Source organism: Alosa pseudoharengus, unplaced genomic scaffold, assembly GCF_046254945.1.
Source record: "Alosa pseudoharengus isolate Yale_2024_CS ecotype anadromous, Long Island Sound unplaced genomic scaffold, YU_APseudo_1.1 YU_APseudo_1.1_scf_19, whole genome shotgun sequence".
Classification (NCBI taxonomy): Eukaryota; Metazoa; Chordata; class Actinopteri; order Clupeiformes; family Clupeidae; genus Alosa; species Alosa pseudoharengus.
The window spans coordinates 22,657,137-22,683,884 of NW_027468657.1; the positions used below are offsets into that span (position 1 = coordinate 22,657,137).

General features: G+C 45.9%; 1 protein-coding gene across 2 annotated transcripts in view; it reads left to right on the forward strand.

Moving 5' to 3' along the window:
- The first annotated feature begins 2,096 nt into the window (after positions 1-2,096).
- Positions 2,097-26,748, forward strand: part of flt4 (fms related receptor tyrosine kinase 4) — a 59,105-nt gene continuing 34,453 nt past the window's right edge. For both annotated transcript variants that reach the window (XM_076292031.1, XM_076292032.1), the window contains exons 1-9: positions 2,097-2,366; positions 16,020-16,116; positions 17,525-17,847; positions 21,291-21,409; positions 22,187-22,364; positions 23,475-23,614; positions 25,161-25,332; positions 26,143-26,260; positions 26,709-26,748. The exon at positions 26,709-26,748 is cut by the window's right edge and continues 139 nt beyond it. In XM_076292031.1, coding sequence (XP_076148146.1) covers positions 2,309-2,366; positions 16,020-16,116; positions 17,525-17,847; positions 21,291-21,409; positions 22,187-22,364; positions 23,475-23,614; positions 25,161-25,332; positions 26,143-26,260; positions 26,709-26,748 — 1,245 coding nt within the window. In that variant the 5' untranslated portion in view covers positions 2,097-2,308. The remainder of the gene's footprint in view (positions 2,367-16,019; positions 16,117-17,524; positions 17,848-21,290; positions 21,410-22,186; positions 22,365-23,474; positions 23,615-25,160; positions 25,333-26,142; positions 26,261-26,708) is intronic.

Here is a 26,748-nt window from a genome sequence, read left to right on the forward strand (position 1 = left end):
AAAGCCATTATTTAAATCAGCAGTATTACACATTCCCCACGCCCGCCCGTTCGCCCGCGCCCCGACCTATTACCATTCCGACTGCGAAACACGACACGGAACATGACTGTGTCCGTGGCAACGAAAATAATGGAGCGAAACATGAAATGTCCTGTTTATTTATTTTCCCCGTGTTTTCATTTCATTATTCCACCGTGCTGCCCGGCATCTCCACGCTGGGACCCAAGCACATTTGCCAGCCAGTCTAGCCTGCGGTAAGCGGATCCACGGCGTGGACGGTAACACCAAACGCCTCGCTTGGCTCGGCGGGGGGTAACGGCGGCGGCCCTTTGGCAGGCCTCGAGGCGGGCAGGCGACCTGTGACATACATCCTTCCGATGAGAGTGTGCGCGCGGGCTGACGACGGCCACAGAGCAGGAAGGGGCCGATGGAGCCACGCGGCGCTTCAAGGACTGGACCTTGAGCTCAGTCCCCTGAGACGAGACCTCTGGGAAATGGGGCCAGTTTAGAGGGCCAGTAGTGTGCACATGCTTGCTGTTATTACTACCATTAATAATAATATTATTGCATGTTATTAACTTGTTATCATTGCAATAGGCCATTCAATGTTATTATTGTATATTTGATGTTAGTTGTGGTCATGGTGGCACTGCAATGATGGTTTATACATGTAAAATGTGTTAGTAAAAATGATGAAATCAATACTTGGTCTTTTATATAACATAATATGTATCATAGGCAATGCAGTGGGTGACTCCTTACTCTTCCGCTGTTCAACAAGAGGGGAAGTTTCTTTTTGCTCAGCGTTCCTTGTTTTTGTTTTCAGTAGCAGCAGGCAGTTTTAATTGTATCCAGTTAAAGGCATCAATGGCTTGTTTGGGGTGAGAGGGCTCCAGACCCAAGGTGAGGACAAACAAGCACGGCCTAACATAATATTGAAACATGCACTTTCACTTGTTATTCTTCACAGTTATGACGAACCAGACTGTGTTCCTTCTCCAGCCTTTTATCCAGCTCACTGGGAGCCTGAGGAAGCGCTATGGAGGATGTTGCACAGCTTGGTTTGAACACAAAGTACAAGACACTCCCCTCTCTCTGCAAGGTTCCAAGACAAGATCCCCTCGTTGTTTTTGATTGCAACAGGACCATTTTAGTGCAAATGTCTTTTTTGAACCTCACAAACTAGAGATAATATGACAGAGATGACTATCAACATTTCAGAGGTGATATTTCATACATTAGTAGCCTATGTAACCACAGACTAAAATAGTGTCCTCTGCCCACAAAAATACATCAGCTGTTTTGTATTTTTGATTATCTCACACACACTCACACGCACACACACTCTCACACCACACACAAAGAGCTTAGTCCAGGTTATTTTGTGGATCTGCACATGTATGTCCTTACAGAATTATGTTTCAGGCTGGTTATGTTACCTTAAACGTAAATTACAAACGACGGGCTTTTCACCAAGGCCATACAGGCAGAGATGCGCACGCACATGTTTCTTATTCGCAGTTTTAAGAAGTCAGAGAGAAATTTCTGGGCATCTGTGTAGGGAGATTGTTGAAAGGTTGGACAAGAGGAGAAAAAATCTGTCAAATTTGTTTTGTTAGATGTGCACTTAAAGCCACATGAACAGGCCAAAAGAAAGAAAAAGAGAGAAAAAGAAAATATTTTACTGAATCTTTAAATGATAGCCTAAATACCCAAAACGCTGGAAGGTGCATGCTTGGCGAACAAGAATTCAGAAAAGTTGACCAATGTGTCAGATTGTTAACACTTAACATATTTATTTGGCAGTTGTAGCCTATGCACGTGAAATCGTTTATGTCTAGATTGAGATGTCCGATGAAAACTCATCCATTGATCTGACAGTTCCCGCAGAGTGAGAAAGGATTTTTTTTTCTGTCGATAAAGAACTTTTTGGATATTGCTAGCAACTTCACAGTGCATCTGTAGGCAAGGGGTGGATGCGCTTCCAGTCACGAGCGAGGGAAAAGGAAATCATTGTGGATCCATTCCGATCCTCATGAATCCTCGCCGCAGGAAAAGCGCACTTCTTTTAGCGTGACAATTCACACATACTCCATTGCCAGACTGATGTGAGTGAGTGAGTGAGTGTGTGTGAGAGAGAGGGAGAGAGAGATAGAAGCGCTTCAGTGAAGCTCACCTGGTTGTCCATGCACGGAGTTACTTACTTTCCCTCTTTCCACTTTCCCGCTCTTCACTGCGTTTTTGACACCATCAAAACACTGAGTTTGTTTCAAGAAATCTAATCATTCGAGGACTGGGAAATCTGGAAATGAAGAGAGACTTTACAATTTTCTGTCGGATTTGGATTGGGATCGCTTATGCCTCAGGTAAGAGTGAAAGTTTACTGTTTGAAGCAAAAGTTTACGAGACAGTCCTGCGTGGGACTGGAACGTTCCCCAAATCATGCTATCAAAACGCAACATAGTTTTGATGTTATTCTGGAGTTTGACAGATTCATACACTTTATGTTAGCATGTTGCAACCAGGCTACAAATAAATAAACCTTTCTATAATGTTGAGGAAGGCCTGTAATAATTGAGAGAAAGTTATCATTGTGTTAACTGCTACGTTCGACAAGATTATGTTGAAATATAGCCTGTATGATTGATTTTTCAGGAGCTAAAACTTGACCTGGTGGTCCTGTAATGTATCTGTTGTTCAGATCTGTTTTCACATTGTGGTTGGCAGTGCAAAGTAGTTTTTTCATGAGTGCATCCATTTCAGCATTCTGTTTTGCTCAACTTGGATGGTAAACTTTGTAGCCTATACTCACTTGGCAGCAGGGGAGGTCTGTGCTCTATGCATTCAGATTCACTCTCTTATTACATTTTCTGAATCATTGACTCTAGCTATTTCATTTTTCTAGAGTGTTAATGTGTTTATACCCCTTTTTTGCATGGAGCTTAGTGTGGCACTTTGAGAAGTGAAAAATGAGATTACTCTGGCGCCAGCCACAGAGTGATGGTGCAGGACCAGATGAATTAGTCACACTCACTTCAGCTGTTTGTCTTGTTTCTTTGACCAGCACTAGAGGGAGCCTTAATGTGAACCTCAGTGCCCCCAATCAATAATAAATAATCCAGATCACTTCAGTCCCTTCCCCAGGAGAATGTTCATACCCAGCCACCTAATTGACTGGTGAGGTTTGTTTCTGGGAAAAGGCCAGCCAACTCTTGGCCGCTCATGACCGCTCTTGCTCATGACCGTTGGGTCGTCCTGCTTTAGTCGATAATGTAAAGTGTGAGTGTCAGAACCTGATGCCCACACAGTTTGAAGATTTTCATCCAGTCAGCACATTTGGACAGCAAACACCGGGCCTGAATCTTGAGCAAGATAGACTGGCACATTCAGCACACTGGCACATCGGTCCATGGTGTAACCTGCCAATGCAGTGTTTTGGTCTACTTGTAATTGCACATTTTATTTTATGCCTTTTACTGTCACCACTAAGGCATTTATGGCACCGAACAATACTTGAATGTGTGCACAGCTGTGTGGTAGCTGCGAGGTCTCTAGGTATTAAACGCTCCCCTGGCACAAGTATCTTTTCGCCTGTCCATTGCCATCTCCAGAACTAACATTTCTTCTCCTGGCAGCTGAGTAATCATCTATTGTCCTGGATTCCATCACTGGAATACATTTCGGGTGTAACAGGAGTCTAGTTTTGAAGATCACAGAGATCACTGGGGAATTTTTTCCCACCCTTGAAAAGTCCACTCCACTGTGGCTGAAATCGGACTCGCAGCTGGGGGTCAGTGGGAGATGTTCATAGCCAGTTGAAATCAAGATTGGCCGGGGTGAAGCCAACAAAAGCGTGAAACGCCCCCTTGGTGGATTTTAGACGTTGTGCTCTGCTCCTGGGTGACCGGTGAGGTCTGTGAGCTGGACCCTCCCCGAGTATCTGGTTCAGTCTCAGCAGAGGCCCAAAGGAACAGACATTAATTCTGCTTTACACTTGGGATTGGGCCGCAGAACAACTGCTGGGCCTGCGCATGGAGAGATGGAGAAGAAAAAAAAAATGACAGAAAGATAGAGCGTGACTCTCAGTCATTGCAGGTGTCAGTGTGTGAGGCTCGGAGAGGCTTGGAGAAGGAATCAAGGCTTGCTCAGGCGTAGGCGTTACTAGGGGGAGAGCATAACACCGATCGAGAGGACTCCCTACAGGGGAATGGTCTCTCTCAACACATGCCATCCTCCGCCGTAAGACACGGAGCACATGTGTCCAAGCGAGACGTCTCGAACTAATGCAAACCAGACGCTGCTCAAATGACCTCATGTTTTGCATCCATGTCTGCACCATACACACACACACACACACACACACACACACACACACACACCACCACACACACACACACACACACACACCCTCTCACCCCACCCCATAATGTAACGTAACGACAGACATTTAGGAGGAGCAGCCCATCCAGCCGCCGATGTCTCTGTGTGTATGACACGACTCGCTTCAGCAGTCGGAGAAAAGCACTTTCGAAAAACGGCTGGTGTTCTGGACTCAGCAGCGGACATCCGCGGCTTTGATTCGGCTCTAGGCAGCTGCCTTTTGTGCGCGCGGCAGAAAGTGATTTTCAGAAATGCGATGTGATTAGCATCTGGAAGCAGCCACTGAGTCTTGGGTTTGAGAAACGATGTGCACTTCACTGTAAAATGTAAGGCAAACACAATGTGACAGCGAGCCGACACGCAGCAGTGTTTGTGAGTCAGACGCTCATTTGAAAAGAAATGAAATATGGCTGTCTTGATGTGAGCTGGGGTGGGAGTGTGGGGGGGGGGGGGTGTTTCGCTGTTTCTCCCTGGATAGAAACTCCTCTCGCACAGGGCGAAGGGGTAGTTCATCTTCTAGTCTCCACAGCCATTTAGTTTGCTGTCCTCCAGAAGGACACCTGCTGATCTGGTTGCTGTGTTCCTGTGGAGCTGCTGAGCCGCCATCTGGAGAGCATCCACCTCAGAGACAGCCAGAGACAGCCTCTCCGCATCCTGAGGTGTGACAGCCATTAGTGTACTTTAGGGAATGCAGACCACAGTAAGAGATACAAAGAGAGACAGAGAGAGAGAGAGAGAGAGAGAATGGGAGAGAGAGAATAAAAAAAGATTTTGTTTACAGGGAGAGAAAAAGAGAGAGTGGGTGAAGAGACAAAGAGAGAGAGAGAATAAGAGATAGAGAGGGGATGACAGAATGAAAGAGGAATTATAGATGAGCTTGAAAGAGAGAAAAAGAGAGAGTGAAAGAGAAAATGAGAGAAAGAGAGAGAGATCTCCAGACCGGAGCGAGCATAATGACATAATGCATGTTCTATTTAATAATGCTCTGAGTGAGAGAAGAGTGGAAATTCACCACCACCCCCTCTCCACTCCGTACCCATCTCCCTCTGCTGCATCAGCCGAGAGTGATCCAATCGCTCAACTCTAACCCCGCCGGAAATATTAGCTGGATAAGTGGCCACCTAGCCTACGGCGATGAGCCTCATTTGGAATCTAGGGGACAGGGGCTGTCGAGAGCTCTCTGGCTGGTACCTACCTCTCATCATGATCTCTGTTGTCACCTCTATAAAGCTGCAGGGGGGAAAACGAAAATGGAGAGAGAAAAAAACTAAATTTGAGGGAGGAAAAAAAACCCAGCAGCTCTCTGATGGTTTTGCCTGGAATCCAGGTACTCTATTCTCCCAATAGATCAAACGGATGGCGAACATCTGGATGGGTATAGAATGTGACCCAGGAGTTATCAAAACATGTAAAAACACAAGCAAAACGTGGAATGAAACAGCAATGCGCAAAAACGTAGCGTGAAATCGGGGCTCAGCTTTTTCGACAGTTGAAGCAGATGCTTCAGCTCTGTCCATCAAACCCCCCTGAATTTCCCACCGACATGCCTGTCCAGGTTCTGACCGACTGACTCCACAGATTGCTTTTTACTGGCCCCCTCTGCAGCCTTCACTCTCATCCTTCAAGTCTTGAGAGATCTATCAGGACAGATGTTCTTTAGCCTCGGGAGCAGATGCAGCAGACAGGACGCAAACATCCGCGACACGCACAGACGTATGGCTCAGCTTCATGGGAGACATATTGGTGTCCTGGCCTGTCTGCGTATCTCTCTCTCTCTCTCTCTCTCTCTCTCTATGCATCATGGGAGGCATGCTCTGCTGTGGGGGCCAGTGCGTTGCGTTCTGTGTCAGAGCCGTGAGGGGGGGTGGTGAGTGTTGGGTTTCGCTGGTCAGTGATAGTGCGTGCCCCTTGTCCATCGGAGGTCAGCAAGGGTTCATGGGAAAGAGAGAGTTGGCAAGGCCTGAGGAAATTGCCAGTTATAGTACCCCCCCCCCCCCCCCCCCGCCCACTTCTCCCTCTCCCCCACCTCCAACACTGTCTTTATCACCATCCCCACGCCTTCATCCCCCACCCCACCCCCAAACCTTTCCCATACATACAACCTCCTCTTTGGTCGAAGCTATTGTGTTCACACAGTATGTTGTGTCACACAAAGCTATTGTGTTCTGTATGGCACATCAACTCTATGTCCGCCTGCTTATCACAGCTCGGTTCCCTTTCCTTATCGACAATATTAGATAATGACTTAGGAAGTGATCACGACCATAGCGACACAATCCTATTCACGACCATAGCGACACAATCCCTCCCCCATACACACATCGTCAGTTGGGAGTCTGATTATATTTGTGGCGGGTTTCGTGCAGAGAGAAATAAATAATAAACAGCTGTTTGTTGTTTTCCGAGCCCCGCACTCCACCACAGTGTCGTTAGTGATGAAGTGCCGAGGTCTTGAGGTGTTAAATTGCTTTATTTCGCTCCCCCTGCCTATCTCTGTTCCTCTCTTTCTTTCTGCTGCTTAAGTGCCATCTACTGAGGCAGGGGCGGGTGCCTGTGGGCTCCAGATTGCTGCGGGGAAATGGTTTTGTGAATGAATGTGATGACAGGGACGAGAGCGGGAGCTGCCCAGAGGAAGACACACGCTGTCCCTGGGCCCGCCGGCCGGACGGGCGGCCTCAGGTGCAGGAAGATTTAGTCAGGGACGGGGACAGTGGACAGGAATCCGACTCATACTCCCCGACAGCCCCCACCCCTCTACACATGCGCACGCACGCATACATGCACACACACACACAGACACACACACACACACACACACACACTGACACGCACACACACACACTGACACACACACACACACACACACACACACACACACACACACACACACTGACACATACACACACACACACACACACACACACACACACACACACACACACACACACACACACACATACACACACACACAAACCCAGACACACATACATACACAAACATGCTCGCATACACACACAGACACTCAGATCATGCAGACACACACAGGCTTACATGCAGACACACACAGGCACACACACACTGTCATACACTCTGATCCACACACATGGACACACACTCACACAACATGCACACTTCACACCCACTCAAGAGACAGGAAATAGGAAGGCCATACGACAAGGAAGACAGGTCTTCACAAAGACACACATGCACGCGCACACACACACATACACACACACACACACACACACACACACACACACACACACATACACACACACGGCCATTTTCTAGAGTTCATCCTCGCATTCAGCTACAAAAATCAAAGCGACTCCCCCCTGACCTTGAGTCCAAAGGAAGGAGGACTCTGCGACCGGTGTCTCTTTCTCTTTTTTCACCCTTTCTTTTGTCTGTCATTTTTTTTGTTCTTTTCTCTCTCTCTCTCTCTCTCTCTCTCTCTCTCTCTCTCTCTCTCTTTCTCTCTGTCTCTGTTCCACGGGGAGCGGGGGACTTTGCTGACTCCACAGCCCAGGGAGGAGGTCTGCTGCGTGGCCTAGCTGCCCTCCTGCCCGGCCTCCGGACGCTGGAGCTATTTCAGCCTCCTCTCAGCACACATTGTGTGGCTGGCTGGGGGTGGTTGGAGGAGGTGGTGGAGGTGGTGGTGGATGGCCTTGTCAAAGCTCAGCCCCAGCTCTGCGCAAGAAACAAGAAAGAAAAGAAAATCGAGAATAAAAAAAAAAAGAAAAACATGACGTGTCCCACTTTACCCGTCACAGTCCAAAAAGCTGTTCCCCACCCCTCCTCTCTAGGCAGTGACCGAAATATTTCCATAGGAGATTTCTGGATCAGGATATATACCCTATCCGGTCTTGTCCAGTGAATCTGAAAGCTGAGCTATTTTAATCTGGAGTTCTGGAGCGCTCTGTAAGCATGGCTTGTATTCAGGCAGTCCTTGAGTGGAAAGGAGTGAAAGCGGGTGGGGATCGTTAAAGCCTCTTGGAAGTTATTTTATATTATTACCGGGTAGTTTGCCATATTTCAGGATGTCATCTCATGCAGCAGAAGCGGAATAGAGTTTTTGGTTTTTAAGCAAATGAGCCTTGAACTCTACCCTGATGAAAGGAGTGTTGTGAATCCGGTAGTTTTCCCCGATGTGCCATTATCGCAGTGTTTTTTATCCGTTGCCCTGAGCCTCTCTCTTATCACGGAGAGACAACTGCAGAAGCTGCTTCTTGCTGCCATGTTGTTGCTTTCGTTTTTAAAAAGGAGTCCTGGAGCTTCACCGTTGCTCGAAGTAATGCTGAAGTGCTCGTATTGGATGGCGCCTCGGTGGTGGGCTTCAATCAAAGCCTGGCCAAACAAACACTAAAACTCTACTCATGAAAAACCCACCAGGGGCACTCTGCAAAGCTCTTGGCACACTGGAGAGAGAGAGAGAGAGAGAGAGAGAGAGAGAGAGAGAGAGGAGGGGAGAGAAAGCAAGAGAGACAGAGAGAGAGAAAAGACAGAAACCTTCAATAAATTGAAATTGAGCCAAAGAACACATTCCACAGGCGGCAAGAACAAGTCCTGGGTGAGACGGACAAGAGAAGGTCAGATGTCAATGGCTGACGACAGGATAAAGCTGCAAAGTTCACTCGGCCACTATTTAGGTCATGGCGGAGTGGTGCGGCTCTTCCTGCAATACAAGGCCCCGGTGGCGATACGCGCGGAACGTGTCCACTCCTTTCTCCTCTTGCCCTTCAGCAGCCCTGACCTCAGCGCTTCGAACGGGGCGAATAAACAACGCACGATGGCGCAGCGCTTCGTTCCATCGTTCGATCGTACGACCGCTGTGCGCGGCGCCCGTACACACCCAATGCAGTATTTATGTGAGCTGTAGCTCCTTGAGGGGAACGGAGACGTGGAGGTTAGATTCCTGCAAAAAGGCTAAAAACGAGCCCTGGAGCTTTATTGATGCGTTCAGTATGGAGATTCCACCCTGCTCAGTGCGCTGCACTAGACGGGTGTGGCTGTGAGTGCTGGCAACGAGACACAAGTTATAAAGAGGCTACTTCTGGTCACCTTTTGCAGCCAAATGTAAAAGTGCACTGGAAGTCCTGTTTAAGAAATGACAATGGGCAAGATTTACTGAAAAATACAGTACAACAGCGCTTCCTCCTTGGGTATTGGTCAGTGGTGACCTACTGGTTTTTTGATGGCATTGTTGCTTAGAGCAGCGCATAATCAGCCTGAAAGAGACTAAACATCTATGGAGAAAGGAAATGCGGCTTGCAAATTTTCACTGCTTTTCCTGAGTGGGAAGGGATGAGGTGAAAATGCAAACAGGAAAACAGGAAATTTATCCCGGGGGCTGTAAGGAGGGTTGCTGCGGTGGGATAAGAGGTGTGTGTGTGTGTGTGTGGGGCAGGGGGGGGGGGTGGGGGGAGTATCCGCTTCTATCAAAGCCTTCACGTTTCCTTTCGTGTGTAGCCAGCCACATGGACTCATCCTTTCACTTTGCGACGGGCCCCTCTGGTTCCTCTGACCACACAGGGAAAAGCAAAACAGCATTTGTGTGTCTCAGAGAGAGAGAGAGAGAGAGAGAGAGAGAGAGAGAGAGAGAGAGAGAGAGAGAATGGTAGAGCCCCCCTACCTGAGCAGGCACATGATTTATCTTTCTGTCTACGGCCGACTCGCATGTCAAAATACACAAGACAGCTTGACTTCAGGCCTCCTCGGCTGTGACGAATGGATGTTACAAAGCCTTGCCTTTATTCATCAAAGAGAATTAGGTTCAAGCCAGATTCACTGGAGGACGATGGCCACCGATTGGCTGATGGGCGTGGTGTTAGTGGACAGTGTAAATTATTTCCGCAGCATTCCTACTCAGAGCATACGCTCTCGGACCACCCATATGCACATTGTCCATGCATTCTTAATGCTGCTGTCAACTTGATACAATGTAGCACTGGCTTTAGAGTTAGGAGAGTTAGGAGAATGTAATGATAAATCTTGTCTCCAAGGCCCTTCTGTAAATTACTGTATACCATAGTTTATGGAGTGATTGACACATTTGTATTGAAACAAGGACACACTCAGTGCACAAGGGTTCTCGCTTGGTGTCGGGCACTCCCATCCTAAGGAAAGGATTACACCCAGGCCAATTCGCTCTCATTTCTGGTCTAACTCACCCATTTAATGTTAAGTAAACATTGTTCCCCTCAGAGCCATGCTCTCTCTGAAAGCCACATGTCTGTCTAAATAACCATTTGTGTTCCGCTAAGGGAGTATAATACATCTATATATAAGACAGCAAAGCCTTCACTTTAGTTCTGCGTTGCAGTCATTCTTGATTCTTAAAGAGAAGACATATGTTGAGAAGTTCACACTCACATGAGATGCTGTGTTTTTCCGTCACTATCTTCGATGTGTAAGTTAGTCTACAGATGTGAGATTCACAAAGCTCTTAGTGTTACATCACGAAGGAACAGGAAAACGGGTTGTGAAACCCTAATGATGGCTCTAAGGGCCCTCGTTTGTTCAGAGGGGTCAGCGAGGTCTCGCTCGTAATGGCTCTCCAAAACATTCGCCCACATCCAGGCCTTTGTGGGCTGCATTAGCTCAGGGCCTGCGGGTAACTGGCTATTTTCAGTGTCCAGCAAGCACTGAGGTGGTGAGGGGATTATTTGGGACCTGTCTGAGACCGCTGATCACCCACTGATTTTATTTGAAGGTAGATAGAGGTGCCTAAATAGCTCTTAAACAACATTGCTGGACATAAATATCTCAACGCATAAGCTCTTATTTTGTAGATGTGTTACCATAGAGATTATGTAAGAGATTTATGACTTGTGAAGACATGGGTTTAGAAAAAAAAACATGAGGGATTGCTTACAGTTGGATTTTAAAAAGCTAAACATAGCTGTGTATGCTATATAGCTATGTCCCATCTAGGCTTACTTTCCACAGTTTTTTAAACGGTCGAATTGCACTGAGACAGCACTGAACAGAGTCAAAAATGATCTCAAACTCGGGGTAAAGAACATGCTCCCCCTTCCCTCCCCTGAGGGTCCTGTTTGCAAAACACTTCAAAAATGTGTGATTTCTATCATCTCCGACCGTGGGTGAACTCTATGCTCTCTGATGTCTGGTCATATATCAGTTTATAAGCTATACATTAAATTCACATGCTTACACCCTCTCCCACTTCCAAGCTGCTTCCAAGACACAGGGTCTTTGTCAGTGTGGAATCGTATACCCATATGGAAGAGATTGACATCTGGCACACACACACGAATCCATAGCTGTCACAAGCCAAATCCGAGTTGAAGAATGAAATATATATTTATATATGAACGGGTCTTGAAGCTTACTGAACCATATTAGGAAATGGCCAATGACATTTTCCGGTCTGTGTTATCAAGTATTCACTAGAGCGTATCCAATTTATCCATATAATCACCTAGTAATGCTAAGGGACTGTTTGGTGCGATTAAGATATGTGTTTAAATGAGAGCCAGAAGAGTGTGTATGTGTATGTGTATGTGTGTGTGTGTGTGTGTGTGTGTGGGGGGGGGGGGTTAGCTGGGAATGTGTAAGTGTGTGTCTGTTAAGCATGAGGGAGAGAGTTGTCTTCCTTCAGTCCTTCAGGAAAAAAATACAGAAACAGTGCAGACAAGATCTTACACTCTTCACACCCAAATCACATAATGACAAAGTCATACATTTCCCCATGCTCTGAGGAAGGCCCTGTATCCAGGGAGATCGAATGAAAGACAGAGAGAGAGAGAGAGAGAGTCAGGCAGAAAGACTTAGAGTCCAAAAGAGAAAAAAAGAGAGGAATAACTTCCTCTTAGGGATGGGTGTGCAGAGTTATCCATCATTCACTCTCCTCTGAATGGTCTGGAAAAGTACGAGTGTAGCATTTGAAATTGAGATATACTGTAGATGGCCTGAAGCCCAAACTCAGTCCTGACAGTGTACTTTGCCAAAGGATTTACAGTACGTTGATAATCTGGGGATGTATGTATCTGTGCCTCGCAGCTGTTTAAATTACACTGCTTGCTGTCTTTTGCGTTACACGCATCCAACCCCCCCTCTACCCCCAAACTCCCACCATCTTTGAAATGATATAATGTCATGGTGCTAGACCCATTTCTCTGAGCTCCCAGTATGTAGGTCAGATGGAGAGCTTGAACGCATATAGGATTGGAGAATGCAGATCTGGCTTTTCCTTTGCATTCAGCCCCCTCAATTAAAGCTGTTTATGCCCCTGCCTTCTACCGGCCAACTGTTTAATGAGCGCAAGTGGGAAATAAAACTTCACACTTGGTCAAATAGGCTGAAATAATAAAACTTCACACTTGGTCAAATAGGCTGAAATTTCTGCAGGTTCAGTTGGGGGGCAAAACCGCCATCCCAAATCAACCACCCCCATCACCACACACATGCAAGGCCAGAAGCGAAAAATCCAAGCTATTTGAGACATTTATCGTCTGAGCGTTCGCCACCATGGTGTCAGTGTCCTTTCCTCAGTCAGCCTAATTCAGAATTCCTCCCTGGCGCTTGAAAACATAATCATATTCCGGTTATTTTCTCAACCTCCTGGTGCAATTTATTTATTCCCGCTCTACAGAGATACATGCTTTCTTTTCATCATTTTCACCTGTGGAATCTCTGTGAATGCTGAATAAGTCTTGAATAAGCCATGCATGAAGCACGGCGAGATTAAAACATATTCATTCTGTTTTCTGGACAGATGGCGACGTGTGGGCGGTTCAAACTGATGGTTTTCTTTTTTGGAAACACACACATGTCTTCTCCTTGTTTTGTGGAAGAATTATAGCCACATTGATGTGTGTGTGCCGCGGGGGGTTTGGGGTTGGGGTCCTCTGAGTGGCAGAGGTTACTGTCCCACGCTGTGGTTTCTGGGGTGGTCGGACAATCGAGGGGAAGGTGGGAAGGTGGAGGTCAAGGTGCGGAGCCTAACCTGGGCATTTCCAGGGGGACATGGGGGTGATGAGCGGAATGCCGTCGCTTCCCTCCGTGTCCGTTAGCGGGAGGAAATCGAAGGGCGCCAGAAATAGAGGAGGTGTGAGCAGTCGTGAATTTCCTTTTTCACACTGTCCACTCCCCCCCTCCCCCACACACACACACACATCTGTAACCACCCTGAAGTCTTACACAGTTAATTTAAGCACCACTGATGGATTTGTGTTTCTGTCGATACACAAGTAGACCTCTGCTCCTAGTTCAAGCCGCAGGCTATCAGCGAAAAAGGTGCTAGAATTTCAAATGCAGCCCCACATGCAGTGATGAGGTTTGTTGTTTTACAGGAAAACCCATTTCAGTTCCAGGAATCACCCCTCTACTTTGGTCCATTCAGATCCAGGCTGGGGCAAATGACATTGGGAGGCAGGAAATCGAATAGGCCATAAAGATCCCCTGGCACAGGCGTATTACTCAGAAGAGCTCAGCTACCGCCATAAAGAACCTCTCTGCCTTTGCTGCTGTCTTCTAGGGGCCGCGTGCAGTGCTGTTTACAACAAGTTTGTCCCCCCTCGCAAAAATAACAACTTTTTACAGAGTCTGCGTCTCTTTGTAAAGTGAGCAGGTCCTTCACGGAGCGTGCTTTCACAAGGTCTCTCGCGATCCTTTGAGCTCGACCAGCGGGGCTTCTGCGCTCTCACCGCTGGATGCAGGGCAAGGAACGCCGCACGGTTTTGTCACAGTCACACTGGGTTTGTTTTCTGTCAATAAACAGATAGTGAGCGTTAGATGTAGTCATGGGAAAATGGCTTGTAGAAATGACTGGTATGGGTACACACTTTTCTTCAAAAACACACCCCACTTGTGTATTCTGACACTTGAGCTAGATGTGGTGGGCCTTCATGTGGTTTTTTGTTATAAAAGCTGTTTTATACAGGCGAGGCGAGTTTATTTATATAGCAAAACAATACCTGGTAAACAAAGAAATTTCAGACGTATACACAATGGATCTGATCAACTAACACAGAAACAGGCAGCGATATACTCTATTTTCTTAAGTAACCTAAAAATACACTACTAACTAAATACACACTTCATCTGTGCTGTTTTCCAATCTGTGTGTGAAGTGTTCTGTGAAAGTGAGTCAATGCAGTTGGGAGTACAGTAGTTATGCATAGTGCCTCCGTTCCATTTTCTTATTCATAACAAGTTATGAGTATGATTTTATTTATACATGTTCTGGGGCCCATGTTAACTTAGGGGGGTGGGGGGTCGGTTGTGGGGGTGGGGGTGTTTGCTCAGAATGGCAACATCAGCAACAACAGCAAACCAACAAAAGGGAAGCTCAGTGCTGCCTGTGGACTCAAGCCTAACTATAAACAGGTTCCCTGGCTTGCCATCAAATATTTACAAAACCTCGTCCATTTTCTATTGTCGGCCAGGGTGGCAGGATGTGTCGGAAGCAGCCGGGGTTGTGTACATGAAACGCAATGGGCCTGAACGTCAGGCTTTTGATTGGCGTGCGCGGACGCGCTTCGCTGTCGTCCACTGGCCCCTGGAAATGACTTTGTCTGGCTGGCTGGTTTGGACAGGAGGAGAAGTGGCCACGCTTTAGCCTCTCTCTCTCTCTCTCTCGCTGGCGCTGTCTCGCTCCTGTCGTGTAGTTAAGCTCCGTACAGGACTCAGTGTGTGTGGTGCCGCACAGCCTCCATCCCTGGACTGTAACAGAGCACCCACTCAGACATCTCCCCCTCCACTGGTTGGGGTCAGGAGGATGCATGTTGGGGTTCTCCATTGTGCCTTTTTTTTTTTCTCGGCCAGAAATAAAACTCCTTTCTGTGTGTGTGACAGCGTGATCTGTCTGCATGTTTTGTGATGAAGCAACATCTAGTGTGCTGGCAGGCTGTATTCCTCTCAGCTTTCCTCTCATCCTGTCTCTCTTTGTGCGAAATAATCCTGCTACTCTTTTGGCTGCTCTGCTCTGGAGTGGAAACAATTAATCCAGTGTTTATCTTAGCCTTTTCACCATTAATCTTGAGGGGGTTTTCCCCCTGTTTAGATGAAACTCATTTTTCAGACAAATTGGCACAAGCTATCCATCTGACCTACCTACCCTCTCACGTAACACCTTTCAATTTACGGCATCTTGAGTGGCGACAGCCGTTCACCCCTAACTATCCCCAGCTGTTGCGTAAGTCACGGTGACGTTTTTACACACAATATGCCCCCGAGCAGAAGTCCAATAATGACACACAAAGGGGCTTTTCTCTGGATTTAATGGTGACTATTTCTGACGTTGGCCGCTTGCTAATGTAAGCCATCTTAGCGGTGTCAAAACCCCTAGTCTGAGCTCCAATAGTTGTGTGGACATGACAGGTCCAATCACCTCCTTGACTCTTTGGAGTGGGCCGTGTCCTTTGTGTGGCTGGACGTGTGAAAGCGAGTGAGTGGGGTGAGTGATGTACGGATGTATCTGATGGCTTAAAAGCAAAGCCGTGTAATAAAAAACATGCCGGGGAACACGGCCTCCAAGCCTCCGCCATGCCTGATTTCGTCTCTCCAAGACGCTGAGGTGCTTTGACAGGTTTTGCCAGGTGTGCTGTCAAAAGCTTTGCTTTCCGCATGGCGGCATTGTCTCAGATCAGCCTATCTGTCTGCTTTTGTTCTTGCAGGTCTGGTGATTGGTTATTCTATGACTCCGCCCACCCTTGACAACCTCAAAGACGATCTTGTGATTCAAGCCGGTGACACTCTGAATATTACATGCAGGTATGAAGAATTGACAGGAATACCATTGCTAATGTGTCAGGATCATTGTTTTAATCACATGGGCTATTTTCCCAGTAGAAAAAAAATATGTGAGACATGTGGTATCTTTCCCAACACAGGTCCTCCCAAATGTTCAACGATGTTGATAATGTTAACAGCATGTTTTGTTTGAAAAGGCTTGTGGAAGCAATTCAGTTTTTCTTTTTTATTGCAGATTCCTATATAATCTCTGGAGTTGCTCTTGCCAAGAAATCCATGATCCTTGATTAACTTTTTTTTTTCTACCCATAACTGAACAGGGCTTGTGAAGGCAAATAATATCTCTGGATGCGTTCCCATAGTGATTCACAAAAAGTATTATGGTATGCCCTCTAAAATAAGGACTTGTCCCTGTGGATATCCTTGCCACATTAAGTGACGAATCAGGGCTAGATTTCTCATTGTATCTGTCTTCGCCACAGTCACTGCAATCAGTTTAGAAACGTCGCAAGAGATTTACAAGATGGAGAGGAGTGCTTCATTGTTTTCACAGAGATTTGGAATTGAGTTATTTTCAGATGTAAATCCTGGTGCTCCCTTTTGTTGCCTCATTTTCAGCATATCTCCCGGTCCTAAGGACGCCTGGTGCAAACAGCACCCCATCATAGCCCTCAGGGGATGGCTGTGTGTTGTTTTAGCTGTACGTAACCATAATTGTAATAACACTCTCGCTCTATGAGTAAGGGATCTGGGGATTACTTTAGAAGCCTTTTTTTTTTGCTGGGCTCACTATGTGTGATTTATCTGTAGATCAGCTGGATAGATGGAGAGGCAGGAAGTTTTCTCGTAGTCGGCGATGCATACATTAGGCAGTCTGATAATAATACGCGTACTCTCAGCTGCGCTAGTTTAAGGAGAAGGCTCGGACACCTCAGGGGGAGAGCGGGCCATGGGGGAGGGATAAGGAAGGCGTCGAGGAGGATTTTCTCAGCGAGTTTTCATATTAGCCCAATCAAACCCCTGCTGGCCTACCTCCTGCTGGCCCAGGGAAGACTATCATTAAGGTATCGAGTGGAATCCATCTCACGTCACTAAAGCGAAGTGAAAAGGGATTCAGTGGAAGAGTTGAAAAAAAAATATATTTTTTTCCTCGAGTGAAAGCTGGTGAAAATTGAGCTTTGACAACAAAAAAAAAGAACTTGAAAGAACTCCAGAAGCTCAGGTCTCCTAGGTGACCTTTAACATACCCACAGCCTCTTCCCTCACATCTTGATACTTATCCTCTGAGCATTGTAGTACCAGAGATCGTCGAACAGTTGATCCTCTAGAACAGTTGATCCTCTAGAACAGTTGATCCTCTAGAACAGTTGATCCTTTAGAACCACCTCTGATAGTAGCTCTGTGACCTCTCCTCTCTTTAACCCACCAGGGGACAGCGCACACTGGACTGGGCCTGGCCTGAGGCTACCCTCCAGAAGACCCAGCCCAGTGATCGGCCTCATCAAGACCAGGACCAGAACCAGAACTCGGACCCAGACCAAGACTCGGACCGGGACCCAGAGACCGGCGGGCCCGGTCCGAGGACTGTGCGGGTGGAGGAGTGCCAGGGCGAGGCGGGAAAACCCTACTGCAAGACTCTGACGCTCAGCAACGCCCAGGGCAATGACACAGGCTACTACCGCTGCTTCTACCAGGACATCAGGGCCATCATCGATGGCACCACCGCCGCCAGCGTCTACGTTTTCGTCAAAGGTGAGTCCCAGGCGGGGGGCCAGGGGCCAGAGGTCCAGTTTTGAGTCCAGTGGATGATGTTACAATATAGCATCTATACATCATTAAACCGACATTGTTTGGAATATGGTGCAACCCGTTTTTCTTCAAAATGTCTTCTCTCTTCTTATCTTTTTGTGACTCTTTTTTTGGCAGTATAACAGTGGTCTGTTGTAATGTAAACTCTTGACGTGTTACTGTAACTAAGAATACATATTATGTTGAGGATTTCTGCTGGTGTTTACATTCAATGCCTTTGTGCCCTGGCAGAACTTTTGTTGTGTCCTTGAGTATGGTCATTTTGATGCTGTCTTTCTGAACATCACTTTTTGGCAAATGTTGTCACTGCGGGATGTTTGTGGAGCTGTAGGAGGTGTTTTGGGGGAAACCAGTCCCTCGAAATAGACGTTAATATAATTAAGAGCACAAAGGCAGTTTCAAGACATTGCTTTTAATTTTTTTGTATGTAATTAAGCTAGTTCTTCAGCACAGGTAATTAAGTGCCTGGGACCCGGTTCCCGTATCCAAGATATCCAATATTGTTTCCAAATGAAAAGTTGCCATGGATACGACTTCACCTGAATATCAATTTCCTGTCTCAGACACAATTAGCGTCCATAATTAGAGCTAAATCATCTGGGTGCATGGCTGAGGGTATAACTAAGTTGTGTTTTGGTCTGCTTTCATTTACCAGTTGTATTTCTTCAAGCAACCCTCTGTTTTATCTTTTACCTTGAAACAACAACTTCAAATTCAGTTTGATGTTGCACTATAATATGGAGAGTGCAGATTGCCTTATATTACACTATATGACTTTCTTACTGGAATATTATCCTTTTCGGCAGTTTTTGATGCACTGGGTACCACATCAGTGTTAAATGGGCCCCAGTACATTGAAAATTGATGATAAGGGGTATAAATACCAATTCCCACATCGTGTTGCTCTTTCGCTTGGGAGATCTACAAGAATATTATGAGCATTTCGCCAAAATCTCATCACATCCCTCTCCCTTCCTTTAAAACAGAGTGTTCCAAATGAAAGCAGACCTCACACAATCAAGATTTGGTCAAGTTTTGCAGTAGCCGCTGGAACACCTAGAATCGTTGCCAATATCAAGCGAAAACAAGACTGTTCAAAAATGTTCTCAAGGAAAAATAGACACACAATGTATTCACTTAATTCAGTGTAATAAGGGCCCAGAGTCATTATTCTTGGCACTTCATTGGTGGAGATCTTGAGAAAGGATAATATTCCTTTTATCTCCACCCGAAGTGAGCCTGGCCTATTTTTCTCTCCCTGAAATCCTGTGCACTTTCATGCTTTTTTAGATTTTAGTCCTTTCAGTTTGTAGTCCTCTCTCTCGCAGGGCTTTTTGGTCTCACCATCTCTAGCCAGATTGCTTGAAATAATGCCTTTTCCCTCCCTCCAAGCCTGGAGGCATTTGAGATCAGGCATTGTTCAGCATCCTTAGCCGAAGAGGACTCTGCTGCTGGGAAGCCTTGTAAGAAGAAAAAAAGAGAAGGAAATTGCTTTGTGTGGGTCGCCGAGGCCTTTGAAGTCGGCTTTTTACACGCACTCGTCATTCGCTGATGGCGAAGCACTCGCCTGGACCCCCGGGAGCCGGCGTCCGATCGAAGCCACCAGATTTTTTGGGGGAATCAGTTGATCAAAGGCTCGCCTGGAAGTCCAGGGAGAGGTGCCAGTCGCAGGCTGCGTCTCAGCCCTGGTTTGAGGGCAGTGAGAGCCTGGGGAGGCATCGGGTAGATGTTGCTAAGGTGAAGGCTGGGTGGTGGAGGACAGGTGGTGGTGGTGGTGGTGGGGGTGATGGAGAGGACGGAGTCTGGGAGTTGTGCTCAGGTATACGGGCATCACTCGCTGTTGACGGATGAATGAAAGTGAAAGGCGCTGTGATTTCTCCTGACGGTGTGCGGAAGCCGTCGCCATAGATCTTGCTAGGGGGCTGATCAGAAGCAGCTGCAATCACAGCCATAAATTAGGGCGAGTGCTGAGTACCAAGAGCGAGAGAGAGGGGATGAGACACATGTGGCTCCACTTAGTGCGACGCAGATCCTTTACTCTCATTCTCTCTCTTTCTCTCTGTCACTCTCCATCTTTTTATCTTGTTCTGCTAAATGTCTAAATGTCTATCACTCTTCTCCCTGTCTGGTTTTATCTGTTTATCTCTTTTCTTTACAACACATTTCTCTCTCTCTCTCTCTGTAGCTATCTTTCCCTCTGTTTATCTCTCTCTTTCCTATTCCTTTCCTTTCTCTATCACACGCACACACACACAAACACCCACCCACACACACACACACACACACATGTCTATGCTGTAGCTGCCTTTGTTTATCTTCTCCCCTAATCTATCCCCATTGCTCTTTTGAAACTGCAACTAAATCTTGCACCCCGGAGCTACCTGTGTCCTTTGTGTGAAGGAAACGAAGGATCACAGATCTCACTTCATACTTGTGATTTATTGCCAAATATCAAAACATTTTGGTGGTTGTTTATTTTTGGCAATGTCTGTCTACCCAGACCTCCAGGCGCTAATAAAAACCTCTCCGTGTAACAGTTTTGTTTGTGCTCACTGCAGCTTGACAGTTTGGCTTTGAGCAGTGTAGGAAAAATGAATGATGAAGCACTATACAAGACGCTAGAAAGCTAATATGCTAATTAGCATTTCAATCGGATGTAATGTATCCCCAAAATATTTGAGGAGACTTATGTTGGATGTTGTTATAACTAATTCTGTTGAGATTAAAAAAAGGAAAAAAAAATCTATTTGAGGAGGGATCAAGACCAGGAATATTGATAAGCTCATCAAGATGTCTCTTTTTTAACTTTCTGTCTTTGTGATTTACTTAATGAAAGAGGATTTGAAAAAAGAACAAGCTTTGACTAGATCCTCAAGCTCATCTTTATCCCCGTGTAGAGAGAGAGAGAGAGAGGACGAGGAGGGAAAGGAATTTTTTATAGCCAACGATATCTGATAACCCCTGAGTTTGCCACAATGTTAGTGTCCATTGCACTTCATAAAGAGGACTTACACTGCCATTCACCAGTCCAGATTGCCTTGATAGTTATCTTAAGCTTGAGAAACAGATTATTGTCAGGAATGTAAGAAATATAACCATCTCAACCTTCTCATCTGAAGTTGTGCTGTGAAATCTTGACAGGGTAACTTATTGGTCCAAGATGTAGTTCAGAGTGTGTTGCATGTTTTATTGCTGTTTTCATTGGATTGGAGGTTATCTGTTTTTCATCTAATTCAGGAGACTATTTTTCGTTGTCCATTCATTAGATTTTGACATCTACTGTACCCTTTTGTTACTTTTAAATTTCCTAGCCATAATTCACTTCTTTGTACTAATATGAAGAATGTCCAGTGAGTTCATGTTATTGTTGTTTTTTTCCCCTACAGATCTCAATCAGCCATTTGTCAAAAGTGAGATAGAGGCTATCTTCGTCAGCGAATCTTTGGCCGATGTCGTCGTACCCTGCCTGGTATCCATCCCTGAGCTTAATGTCTCTCTAATCCGAGTAAGTGGGAGGTCGCTGATTGATCGATGCCGCGATGTTGTTTCCAGGTCCTTAATAGCCTGCTTACCCCCCCCCCCCCCAGCTTCTTCCCAGGCAGTAATGGACCTGACAATAACGAGTTTCTCAATAACAAGCTCTGCCCTGGGTTTGTGTTGCTTGGCGTTTTGAAACCAAAACCACATTCACGATGAGGCCTTCTATAGTGTCATCCAGGTAGCTCAAAGTATTTCATTAAAGCACACAATAGCACGCATAAGCGCGCACCTTAATCCCCTAACTTGTTTTTAACTTGCACAAGGAAACAGCGTCTGTCTCTCCATTAAGCCGTCTTGATGTAGCTGTCATTTCTTGTCTTTGTCACTGAGCAATAACTCTTCAAAGCTCTTCAGCTCACAAATGGTGGTTGCTCAAGACGATGTAGTCTCACAACGGCAATGAAGAGTGTACCAAATTGACAGTCGGAGGCCATTTATGCATCTTAATATATTTAAATGAAAATGTAAATGCAAAACAGAATAAATCACATCCTATGTTGCCTCAGAACGAGTCTATTCATTTGAGACAAAAATATTGTAATTATTAATTGGCCAGACAACAGCTTTTAATTACATTTCTGAGAAATTACCATGGTTTTTATATTCAGTTTCTGCGCCAAGTATAATTTGTAATGCCTTGGCTCTGTACATATAATATCTCTGAGACACTAATAGTCAAAATTGAACTGCTTTTGGACTAAGTGGATTGGCCTTGTTGGTCTTGTTCGGTCTTGTTCCGCAGACAGACCTGGCAGGTCCGGCTCTCCTGAAGGATAGTGAGACAACATGGAACAACAAGCAGGGATGGTCAGTGCCTAGGCGCATCATAGACAATATTCCATATTTATTTGGCTTTTTGTGCACCGCCAACTTCGAAGGTCAAGAATTCAAGTCGTCTTTCTACATGGTACACTTCACAGGTGAGTGCAACCAAACAGATGTGTGAAATACATACAGTATCTGTCAAATGTCACAGGAAATCCAAAATCTGGAGTCGGAATTCTGATTCTGACAAATTCTGATGTCATTCTTTCATTCAGATTCATTTTTCCCAGTAGAAAAAAAATATTGTTGGACATCATGGAATCATTTTGTTTTTAAGAGAGTGTATCTAAGGGACATGTTGGTGTTGGAACAGCATTTGTTATTTTATCAATGGTTTGGCGTGGGTGAAGAATGTAATATCTTTCCACAGAGGGATTATGAGGTGGGCATTCTTAATGGCTTTATTGATATTAATGATGGAGGACGCCGATTTAAGTGCTCGTGCACTTGTAGGCCAAGACAAAGATAGAGCAGACCACAGAGTTATCATCCCCGCTCCCGTCGCGCTGAACTTTCAAGACACGTCCTGTCAGAGGGTTCTACAGTGAGGTCATAACTCACTTACTTACAGTCTTAAGAGCAGTGCACATCCATAGCCAGCCAAGAATAACAGCCCAACCCCTCTAAGGCCAAACAGAAAGTGTTTAAAGAATATGTGTGTGTGTGTGTGTGAAAAAGCGAGAGTGTGAGGGAGAGAAAGTGATCCCTCCATAGCTATCAGCATAGCCGATGGAGCATGAAAATAAACATCAGGTCCCCCCTCGCCCCTTTTCGAGCAAATATCAGGTTTGTGTATCTGGGCGTTTCGCAGCCATCTGACTCTCACTCCTAATGATAGCCAAAGGGCAGATTGAATTACACTATTAAGACTGCAAACAGTACGGGACGGTGTGTGCCTGTGTGTCACACCAAGGGGCTTGCCTCTGCTTGGGCCTCACCACCAGTGCAAACCTATAGATGAAGGGTGTGCATGTGTATGTGTGTGTGTGTGTGTGTGTGTGTGTGTGTGTGTATGTGTGTGTGTGTGTGTGTGTATGTGTGTGTGTGTGTGTGTGTGTGTGTGTGTGTGTGTGTGTGTGTATGTGTGTGTTGGGGGAGGGGGCAGGGTGTGTGTGTGTGTGTGTGTGTGTGGGGGGGGGGGGTCGTGTTGGGCTGACGGAGGAAAGTGCTGACGGACGGTGTGGCCGCTGTCGCGCCCCTTGCAGGAAGCAAAGTTTACGATCTCAAGCTGTTTCCTGAGGACCCGGTGGACCTGATGGTGGGGGAGGCACTGGTGCTCAACTGCACGGCCATGGTGGAGTTCGACGCGGGCGTGGACCTCCAGTGGCACTACCCCAGACAACAGGTAGCGCACAGGGGCCAAGGGTATGGGGACAGTGGGGGGGACAGTGGGGGGGATTGTGGGCAGCTCAAGGGGAGGAAGAGGGTGAAGTCTGATCAGATGAAGAGGTGAAATACCTGTGACCGCATGTAGGCTAGTAGTAGGCCGCAGGACTGCCATAGCGACAATAAGAAGATTAGCTAAAGGTGCTATGTGTAGAATCAAAAACAGACGACAGGTCAGGGACATGGAGACGTAGGGATTGGGGGACAGTAGGTTACATTGGGTGGAGGTGGAGGATGGAGGATGACCAGACGGAGGAGTTTGTACTGTATGACTTGGTGGTTGACAGGAGGTTGTACGACTGCCATAACCACAACGAGAAGATGCATTTAAAGGACTAAATAATACTGGCCAGCTTGGCTAGTAAGCTATTTATGTAAAGCACATTAAATTGCCTCTGTGTATGAAATGTGCTATATGAAAAAAGATATCTACTGTAGGCCTCCATTAGTGATTCCATCCACATGACATGTCACATTAGCTCATGGTAGAAAAGGCCCCTGTAGGTTTCCATTTTTGTAAGCACTCATGCTGTGAAAAAAAACTGATATTTTGACCATGATAGGCTTGCTACTGAGCTACTTGTTGGCATGCAAATTTCTGTTGCATTTCTGTACAAATTAACAAACGCTTAAACTGTAATTATTTCAGCCTCTGAAATTGGATTTTTGTGATTAATGACGATTACTGGCAGTGTTTGGAGTTATGCCAATTGTATCGCCACTGCCTTGCTTTGATGTTTTCACTAGTGTATCTTATATATAGCATCAAAAGGGAAAAACACTTGCATTTTTCAGTAATCGGTGGGAAAAGATGCTTTTCATCCTCAAGCTCACTCAATAATAGCTGTCAGTCAAGCATTCAAACATGAACTGGGACATGAACAGTGAAATGGCTTCAAACACAAGCTGAATTTCAATAGATCAACCACTTACACTAGTCAAATAAATCAAAGTATGTCTCTACAAAAGAAGTGATCAAACAAATCTGTCATATAAAGTTACATTTTACATTTTACACCAAGGCTCCTCATCTCCTCTATATAATCTATCTATCTATCTATCTATCTATCTATCTATCTATCTATCTATCTATCTATCTATCTATCTATCTATCTATCTATCTATCTATCTATCTATCTATCTATCTATCTATCTATCTATCTATCTATCTATCTATCTATCTATCTATCTATCTATCTATCTATCTATCTATCTATCTATCTATCTATCTATCTATCTATCTATCTATCTATCTATCTATCTATCTATCTATCTATCTATCTATCTATCTATCTATCTATCTATCTATCTATCTATCTATCTATCTATCTATCTATCTATCTATCTATCTATCTATCTATCTATCTATCTATCTCTATCTATCTATCTATCTATCTATCATATAAAGTCACATTATGACCTCACCTAAATCACATAAATCACTCAAATGGTCACTGGGGCTCCTCACCTGGTCGTAGCCTGAGGTTGTGTATTGATGCCTGCAGGTGAACCAGTCGGTCATCCCCCAGTACAGCCGCAACTCTCTAGCCCAGGCCACCGAGGCCACAAGCATCTTCACCATCCGGGACGTCAGCGTCACAGACACAGGCACCTACACCTGCACTGCCCAGAGCATGCACGCCCTGGTGAAGAGGGCCACTGTGGTCATTGTTCATGGTAAGAGCTAGCACCGCACACAGGGTCAGCTTCCCATGCATGGATTATATAAGTATAAGTATAAGTATACTCTTTTGATCCCGTGAGGGAAATTTGGTCTCAGCACACAGTAAACACACAGTGAGGTGAAGCACACACTAAACCCAGTGCAGTGAGCTGCCTGCAACAACAGCAGCGCTCGGGGAGCAGTGAAGGGTTAAGTGCCCTGCTCAAGGGCACTTCAGCCGTGCCTACTGGTCAGGGTTCGAACCGGCAACCCTCTGGTTAGAAGTCCGAAGCGCTAACCAGTAGGCCACGGCTGCCCCAGGATCCTCGATTTAAAGTTATTTTCCCAATGGGAAATCTTTAATGAAGTTCCTTGTTTAATCTCAGCCTAGGGTTTACAGCAATCCATGTTCGGGAAATCGGCCCTCACAGTTAGCCTATAGTCACTTGTAAGCAGATAGTATGCACACATTTGCCCTGTAGCAGGTTCCCTGTATGATAGCAGAGACATGACAAAGGCAAACATGGGTTAATATGTGTGACATGACATTTTTGACATTTGACCTTTGCTTGGAACTACACAATATGAATTAGGGAACTGAGAGCCAGATCTGGTCAGTCTCTTGACAGCTGTGCAGTGCAAGCTCAACTACAAAATGCAAACTGTGGCGATTATGCGTAGACCCTATTCTGCAAGCATTCACACTATTTTTTCCATGCACGTGGCTGCTGTGTCTTTCTGTGTGTGTGTGCATGCGTGTGTGTGTGTGTGTGTGTGTGTGTGTGTGTGTGTGTGTGGTGTGTGCGCATGTGTGTCTGTTTCAGAAAAACCCTTTATCAGCTTGGACTACAAGAGTGGGCCTGTGGTAGAGACAACAGCCGGGGAGAAATCCTTCAAGCTGTCCGTCAAAGTGTCCGCGTACCCGACTCCCGAGACTCAATGGTGAGCCACCTGCATCAACCCTGCCAGGTCCAACAGGTTACAGGAAATGAAGTCACCATCCTAACCAGTGCCCGCTCTCCCGCCACTCACCACTGCCCAAATGAAACCCGACAGGCAATTACGGGAAACACATCAGTGTGTGTTTTATGGGCTAAATTAAGAGGCGAAAATGAAATGAATTTCTTGTCTCTTCTCCACTAATGCAAAACCGCAGGCCATGGTGTGTCTGTTTGCACAAATGGCAGCAATACAGCCATCATCATGTCATTAGCCAGTGCAAAATGGAAATTTCTGCCAGTTTCTAATCTAATTTGGTGTTACGTTCTCGGGGGGTGTGAAATTGGATGGGTGGAAATTGATTTCTGTATCTCTGCGGCAGTTTCATCTTATCTTTATTATTATTATGATGGTCGTTGTATTGTTTGTGTTATTATTGTGTCTCGGGCAGGCTTAAAAACGGTAAAGTGATAAACAGCAAACGGCCGGAG